Source organism: Narcine bancroftii, chromosome 4, assembly GCF_036971445.1.
Source record: "Narcine bancroftii isolate sNarBan1 chromosome 4, sNarBan1.hap1, whole genome shotgun sequence".
Classification (NCBI taxonomy): domain Eukaryota; kingdom Metazoa; phylum Chordata; class Chondrichthyes; order Torpediniformes; family Narcinidae; genus Narcine; species Narcine bancroftii.
In genome coordinates, this window is record NC_091472.1 from 177,244,503 (window position 1) to 177,252,970 (window position 8,468).

At 46.5% G+C, this 8,468-nt stretch overlaps 1 protein-coding gene across 4 annotated transcripts in view; it reads right to left on the reverse strand.

Moving 5' to 3' along the window:
• wsb2 (WD repeat and SOCS box containing 2) overlaps positions 1-8,468 on the reverse strand; it is a 53,386-nt gene extending 44,918 nt beyond the window's left edge. For 3 of the 4 annotated variants that reach the window (XM_069933149.1, XM_069933147.1, XM_069933146.1), the window contains exon 1: positions 8,252-8,466. In XM_069933149.1, coding sequence (XP_069789250.1) covers positions 8,252-8,279 — 28 coding nt within the window. In that variant the 5' untranslated portion in view covers positions 8,280-8,466. Of the gene's footprint in view, positions 1-8,251 lie in introns of all 4 variants that reach the window. The other variant, XM_069933148.1, reaches the window with a different exon arrangement.

Below are 8,468 nucleotides of genomic sequence, written 5' to 3' on the forward strand. Positions count from 1 at the left end.
TTTGTTAAAATGTGGAGTTTGTATTTGGAATGTATGGGAAGTAAAAGTTTTATTTATAACAAAAGATGTAAAAAGATGGCACACCATACAGCAAAACCTGTTTTAACCCGGTATTATTGTGGGGTTTTTTTAAAAGCTAGGGGGTGAGTAGTAGGGAGTTGTTTTAGATAAATATATTGTTTATGTTTTTCTTTGTAAAATTCTTGAAATAAAATTTTCAAAAAAAAAAGCAAGAGTAGAGGGAAACTGAAGGATTGGGAAAACTTTAAAAGGCAACAAGGGACAAGTAAATGAGAAATAAGGAAAGGGAAGAAGGATTGTACGAGTTCAGTGAACCCCATATACCAGCAGCAATAGAAATACACAAAAGCAATGGTTCTGTAAACAAAATTAGTTTAATTCTCTGAGTATAGAACAACAAGATCAACGCTAAGTTATTGAAACAATCCCTCCCCCTAACCTAATCTATGAGCAAGCGTGTGTAATGTGTTTTTGGGGAAGTCATTTTTACTAGCCAATCTTCCACTATCCATGTTTCCAAGTCTACAGTTTCCAGTAAAAACAAATATAAAAACAGATAGCAAAAAATGTTATAAATACATAAAACAAAAGAGGGTGGCTAGAGTCAACATAGGTTCTTTGGAAGATGAGAAGGGGAGATTAATATTGAGTAATTAGGAAATGGCCGAGGCATTGAACAGATATTTTGTGTCAGTTGTGATGGTGGAAGACATGTTGAGCATGCCAAAGAGTGGTGCTAGGGATGTGAAGGGAAGTGAGGGCCTTGATAAAATAATTGTTACAAAAGAGATAGTGATGAGCAAACTAATGGGACTGAAAGCAGACAAATCCCCTGGTCCTGATGGGATCCATCCCAGGGTACTGAAGGAAATGGCGGGAGTTATAGTCCATTCATTGTTAGTCATTTACCAAAATTCTCTGAACTCTGGGCAAGTCCCAGCAGATTGAAAGACAAAAAAAAATGTCACGCCACTTTTTAAGAAAGGATATAGGCAGAAGATGGGTAACTATTGACCAGTTAGCTTAATGTCTGTAGTCAGGAAAATACTTGAAGGATGAAATAGTGAGGCATTTAGAATGAGGCGGCTCCATCAGGCAGAAGCAGCATGGTTTCAGAAAGGATTGGTCTTGTTTGACAAACTTGCTGGAGATCTTTCAGGATATAATGGGTGCAGTTGATAGAGGGGAACAGGTTTATATTGTATATTTGGATTTCCAGAAGGTGTTCAAAAAGGTGCCACACAAGAGACTTATCAATAAGATACAGATGAACGGAGTCTGGGGAAAGTTTATTGGCATGAATTGAGGATTGGTTAACTGACTGAAGAGCAGAGAGTCAGGATAAATGGGTGTTTTTTCTGATTGGCAGACAGTTTTAAGTGGGGTGCCGCAGGGGGTCGGTGCTGGGCCCGCAGCTGTTCACCATCTACATTGATGATTTGGAAGAGGGGACAGAGTGTAGCGTAGCCAAGTTTCTGGATGATACTAAATGGTGTGGAAAAGCAAATTGTGCAGAGGCTGCAGAACGATATAGTTAAGTTAGGTGAGTAGGCAAAGGCCTGGCAGGTGGAGTACAGCGTTAGTAAATGCGAGGCCATCCAGTTTGGTAGGAAAAATAGAAGAGCAGATTATGATTTGAATGGTAAAAAACTGCTGCATGTTGACATGCAGAAGGACTTGGGAGGGCGAGGGCATGAGTAGCAAAAAGTTGGGTTGCAGGTACAACCAGATATTAAGAAGACAAATGGAACGTTGGTCTTCATTGCTAGAGGAATTGAATTCAAGAGCAGGGAGGTCATCCTGCAACTGTACAAGGACGACTGTATACAGTTCTGGTCTCCATACTTGAGGAAGGATTTACTGGCCTTGGAGGCAGCCCAGAGATGAGGAGGTTGACCTACAAGGAGAGACTAAGTCACCTTATACTCACTGAAATTCAGAAGAATGAGGAACATAAAATTATGAAAGGGATAGATAGGAGAGAGGTAGGAAAATTGTTTTCACTGCAGGTGAGACCAGAACTAGGGGACACAGCTTCAAGATTCAGGGGAGTAAATTTAAGACGGAGATGAGGAAAAACTGTTTTTCCCAGAGAGTAGCGAATCTGTGGAATTCTCTGCCCAGAGAAGCAGTTGAGGCTACTTCATTAAACATATTTAAGGTTCAGTTAGACAGATTTTTTTTTTTACATAAAAAAGGAATTAAGGGATATGGGGAAAGGCAGGTCGGTGGAGTTGAGTCAATGATCAGATCGGCCATGATCTTATTGAATGGCGGAGCAGGCTTGATGGGTCAAATGGCCGACTCCAGCTCCTATTTCTTATGTTATATTCTTATTTGGAACATAGAACATAAAAGATATAACATTACAGTACAGGTCCTTCAGCCCAAGCTGTTGTGCTGACCCATATAACCATATAACCACTTACAGCACAGAACAGGCCAGTTTGGCCATGCCGTAGCAAATCCCCACCCTCCTAGTCCCACTGACCAGCACCCGGTCCATACCCCTCTAGTTCCCTCCTATCCATGTAACGATCCATTCTTTCCTTAAATGTAACCAATGATCCCGCCTCGACCACGTCTGTCGGAAGCTCATTCCACATCCCTACCACCCTCTGCGTAAAGAAATTTCCCCTCATGTTCCCCTTATAATTTTCCCCCTTCAATCTTAAACCATGCCCTCTACTTTGAATCTCCCCCTTTCTTAATTGAAAAAGCCTATCCACATTTACTCTGTCTGTCCCTTTTAAAATCTTAAACACCTCGATCAAGTCCCCTCTCAATCTTCTACGCTCCAGAGAAAAAAGCCCCAGTCTGCACAACCTTTCCCTGTAACTCAGACCCTGAAATCCTGTCAACATTCTCGTGAACCTTCTCTGCACTCTCTCTATTTTGTTTATATCTTTCCTATAATTTGGTGACCAAAACTGTACACAGTACTCCAAATTTGGCCTCACCAATGCCTTGTACAATTTCATCATAACCTCCCTACTCTTGAATTCAATACTCCGATTTATGAAGGCCAACATTCCAAATGCCTTCTTCACCACACCATCTACCTGAGTATCAGCCTTGAGGGCACTATTTACCATAACTCCTAAATCCCTTTGTTGCTCTGCACTCCTCAATTGTCTACCATTCAATGTATAAGACCTATTTAAATTTGCCTTTCCAAAATGCAGCACCTCACATTTATCAGTATTAAATTCCATCAGCCATTTCTCAGCCCACACCTCCAGCCTTCCTAAATCACCTTTTAATCTACGGTAATCTACTTCACTGTCCACAACACTACCAATCCTTGTGTCATCCGCAAACTTGCTTATCCAATTCTCTAACCTACATCCAGATCGTTAATATATATAACAAATAATAGTGGACCGAGGACCGAACCCTGAGGAACTCCACTAGTCACCATATATAAGAAAAAAAAATGAAACTCTTATAACCCTTTATTTTCCTTCATCCATGTGCCTGCTTAAGAGTCTCTTAAATGCCCCAATTGTTCCAGCTTCCACCACCACCCAAGCAATGCATTCCAGGCACCCACAACTCTGTGTAAAAAAAAATTACACCTGATGTCTTTCACTTTGTCCGCTGGTGTTTGCTACTACTGCACTGGGGGGGGGGGGGGGGGGGGGAAAGTGCACCTTATCTTTGCCTCTCAGAATCTTGTCACCTCAGTCTCAGCCTTCCTCACTCCAAAAACTTCTTCCCTCATAAGATGTATTTTCCAATCCCGGCAACATCCTGGTAAATCTCCTCTACGCCCTCTCCATTGCTTCCACATCCTTCCAGCAAGGAGTTTTTTTTTAAAAAAAGCAAGTTAAATGCATTTTTGATAGACCAGGAAATCAAGGACAACGGGGAACTGACGAGTAGAAGTGGAAAGAGGCCCGGAACAGAACAGCAGGTTTGAGGGAGTGAATAGCCAGTTCTCAGGTCAGCAGGTTTGAGGGAGTGAATAGCCAGTTCCCAGGTCAGCAGGTTTGAGGGAGTGAATAGCCAGTTCCCAGGTCAGCAGGTTTGAGGGAGTGAATAGCCAGTTCCCAGGTCAGCAGGTTTGAGGGAGTGAATAGCCAGTTCCCAGGTCAGCAGCTTTGAGGGAGTGAATAGCCAGTTCCCAGGTCAGCAGGTTTGAGGGAGTGAATAGCCAGTTCCCAGGTCAGCAGCTTTGAGGGAGTGAATAGCCAGTTCTCAGGTCAGCAGGTTTGAGGGAGTGAATAGCCAGTTCTCAGGTCAGCAGGTTTGAGGGAGTGAATAGCCAGTTCCCAGGTCAGCAGGTTTGAGGGAGTGAATAGTCAGTTCCCAGGACAGCAGCTTTGAGGGAGTGAATAGCCAGTTCCCAGGTCAGCAGCTTTGAGGGAGTGAATAGCCAGTTCTCAGGTCAGCAGGTTTGAGGGAGTGAATAGCCAGTTCTTAGGTCAGCAGGTTTGAGGGAGTGAATAGCCAGTTCTCAGGTCAGCAGCTTTGAGGGAGTGAATAGCCAGTTCTCAGGTCAGCAGGTTTGAGGGAGTGAATAACCAGTTCTTAGGTCAGCAGGTTTGAGGGAGTGAATAGCCAGTTCCCAGGTCAGCAGGTTTGAGGGAGTGAATAGCCAGTTCTCAGGTCAGCAGGTTTGAGGGAGTGAATAGCCAGTTCCCAGGTCAGCAGGTTTGAGGGAGTGAATAGCCAGTTCTCAGGTCAGCAGGTTTGAGGGAGTGAATAGCCAGTTCTCAGGTCAGCAGGTTTGAGGGAGTGAATAGCCAGTTCCCAGGTCAGCAGGTTTGAGGGAGTGAATAGCCAGTTCTCAGGTCAGCAGCTTTGAGGGAGTAAATAGCCAGTTCTCAGGTCAGCAGCTTTGAGGGAGTAAATAGCCAGTTCTCAGGTCAGCAGGTTTGAGGGAGTGAATAGCCAGTTCCCAGGTCAGCAGGTTTGAGGGAGTGAATAGTCAGTTCCCAGGACAGCAGCTTTGAGGGAGTGAATAGCAAGTTCCCAGGTCAGCAGCTTTGAGGGAGTGAATAGCCAGTTCTCAGGTCAGCAGGTTTGAGGGAGTGAATAGCCAGTTCTTAGGTCAGCAGGTTTGAGGGAGTGAATAGCCAGTTCTCAGGTCAGCAGCTTTGAGGGAGTGAATAGCCAGTTCTCAGGTCAGCAGGTTTGAGGGAGTGAATAACCAGTTCTTAGGTCAGCAGGTTTGAGGGAGTGAATAGCCAGTTCCCAGGTCAGCAGGTTTGAGGGAGTGAATAGCCAGTTCTCAGGTCAGCAGGTTTGAGGGAGTGAATAGCCAGTTCCCAGGTCAGCAGGTTTGAGGGAGTGAATAGCCAGTTCTCAGGTCAGCAGGTTTGAGGGAGTGAATAGCCAGTTCTCAGGTCAGCAGGTTTGAGGGAGTGAATAGCCAGTTCCCAGGACAGCAGGTTTGAGGGAGTGAATAGCCAGTTCTCAGGTCAGCAGCTTTGAGGGAGTAAATAGCCAGTTCTCAGGTCAGCAGGTTTGAGGGAGTGAATAGCCAGTTCCTAGGTCAGCAGGTTTGAGGGAGTGAATAGCCAGTTCCCAGGTCAGCAGGTTTGAGGGAGTGAATAGCCAGTTCTCAGGTCAGCAGGTTTGAGGGAGTGAATAGCCAGTTCTCAGGTCAGCAGCTTTGAGGGAGTGAATAGCCAGTTCTCAGGTCAGCAGGTTTGAGGGAGTGAATAACCAGTTCTTAGGTCAGCAGGTTTGAGGGAGTGAATAGCCAGTTCCCAGGTCAGCAGGTTTGAGGGAGTGAATAGCCAGTTCCCAGGTCAGCAGGTTTGAGGGAGTGAATAGCCAGTTCCCAGGTCAGCAGGTTTGAGGGAGTGAATAGCCAGTTCCCAGGTCAGCAGGTTTGAGGGAGTGAATAGCCAGTTCCCAGGTCAGCAGGTTTGAGGGAGTGAATAGCCAGTTCCCAGGTCAGCAGCTTTGAGGGAGTGAATAGCCAGTTCTCAGGTCAGCAGGTTTGAGGGAGTGAATAGCCAGTTCTCAGGTCAGCAGGTTTGAGGGAGTGAATAGCCAGTTCCCAGGTCAGCAGGTTTGAGGGAGTGAATAGTCAGTTCCCAGGACAGCAGCTTTGAGGGAGTGAATAGCCAGTTCCCAGGTCAGCAGCTTTGAGGGAGTGAATAGCCAGTTCTCAGGTCAGCAGGTTTGAGGGAGTGAATAGCCAGTTCTTAGGTCAGCAGGTTTGAGGGAGTGAATAGCCAGTTCTCAGGTCAGCAGCTTTGAGGGAGTGAATAGCCTGTTCTCAGGTCAGCAGGTTTGAGGGAGTGAATAACCAGTTCTTAGGTCAGCAGGTTTGAGGGAGTGAATAGCCAGTTCCCAGGTCAGCAGGTTTGAGGGAGTGAATAGCCAGTTCTCAGGTCAGCAGGTTTGAGGGAGTGAATAGCCAGTTCTCAGGTCAGCAGCTTTGATGGAGTGAATAGCCAGTTCTCAGGTCAGCAGGTTTGAGGGAGTGAATAGCCAGTTCCCAGGTCAGCAGGTTTGAGGGAGTGAATAGTCAGTTCCCAGGACAGCAGCTTTGAGGGAGTGAATAGCCAGTTCCCAGGTCAGCAGCTTTGAGGGAGTGAATAGCCAGTTCTCAGGTCAGCAGGTTTGAGGGAGTGAATAGCCAGTTCTTTGGTCAGCAGGTTTGAGGGAGTGAATAGCCAGTTCTCAGGTCAGCAGCTTTGAGGGAGTGAATAGCCAGTTCTCAGGTCAGCAGGTTTGAGGGAGTGAATAACCAGTTCTTAGGTCAGCAGGTTTGAGGGAGTGAATAGCCAGTTCCCAGGTCAGCAGGTTTGAGGGAGTGAATAGCCAGTTCTCAGGTCAGCAGGTTTGAGGGAGTGAATAGCCAGTTCTCAGGTCAGCAGCTTTGATGGAGTGAATAGCCAGTTCTCAGGTCAGCAGGTTTGAGGGAGTGAATAGCCAGTTCTCAGGTCAGCAGGTTTGAGGGAGTGAATAGCCAGTTCCCAGGTCAGCAGGTTTGAGGGAGTGAATAGCCAGTTCTCAGGTCAGCAGCTTTGAGGGAGTGAATAGCCAGTTCTCAGGTCAGCAGGTTTGAGGGAGTGAATAGCCAGTTCCCAGGTCAGCAGGTTTGAGGGAGTGAATAGCCAGTTCCCAGGTCAGCAGGTTTGAGGGAGTGAATAGCCAGTTCCCAGGTCAGCAGGTTTGAGGGAGTGAATAGCCAGTTCTCAGGTCAGCAGGTTTGAGGGAGTGAATAGCCAGTTCTTAGGTCAGCAGGTTTGAGGGAGTGAATAGCCAGTTCTCAGGTCAGCAGCTTTGAGGGAGTGAATAGCCAGTTCTCAGGTCAGCAGGTTTGAGGGAGTGAATAACCAGTTCTCAGGTCAGCAGGTTTGAGGGAGTGAATAGCCAGTTCTCAGGCCAGCAGCTTTGAGGGAGTGAATAGCCAGTTCTCAGGTCAGCAGGTTTGAGGGAGTGAATAGCCAGTTCTCAGGTCAGCAGGTTTGAGGGAGTGAATAGCCAGTTCTCAGGTCAGCAGGTTTGAGGGAGTGAATAGCCAGTTCCCAGGTCAGCAGGTTTGAGGGAGTGAATAGCCAGTTCTCAGGTCAGCAGCTTTGAGGGAGTGAATAGCCAGTTCTCAGGTCAGCAGCTTTGAGGGAGTGAATAGCCAGTTCTCAGGTCAGCGGCTTTGAGGGAGTGAATAGCCAGTTCTCGTTCTTTCCATTTTTAAGATAAATAAAATGTAAACGTCTGGCAGAATCATCGAGTTCATTCCTTCTGATTTTCTATATAAACTCTTAAAAATGTATCGTAATTGATCACAGAACTCCAACACGTTCAATGGTGTCATCGAGGGAGACAGCCTATTTTTTTTGTTGCATGATGAACATTTTAACAGAGGTCAAATGATCTGAAAGCTATAATCATTGCTAAATAACTCCAGCATTGGCAGTTTACCAGCCGGGATAGTTTCCTTTTCCTGGTTTAAATGCCCGACGAATCGAACAAGGAGGACTGGACTGAATCAAGTTCAAGCTTGAAACGGCACGAGGTGTAAACAGCGATGGGTTGGATCATCGATCAACGCCGCGGCGCTGTCTCGTTTCCCAATTGTTTGGCAGCCCTGCCCCTTCTCAGGTGAAACGCCCGCACTCCTATTCACGTTCCCCACGGCGCAACTGGCACTTGTCACCGACAAACTGCAACTCAAGATTGACACCGAAGGAAGTTTCAACTCTGGAAGGCACCCGAGTTACGCGCAATGCTTTCCCGAGACTTCTCCCTCCCCATGTTCACTGACCTGCGTTGGATGGAATAGATTCGTCCATCAAAGAATAAATGAGCTGTTCTGGAAAGAGTGAATCTACTTCATGCTTCGGTCGTCAAATCTTCCACCCACTTCCCCGCGAGAAGGATTGGATACTTTTTTGTTACAATCACCACTCAGCTGCGACGACATCGAGGAACAATCCGGCGAGGCGACGTCACGTGACCGCGGACCCGCCTTGCCGCCAGCT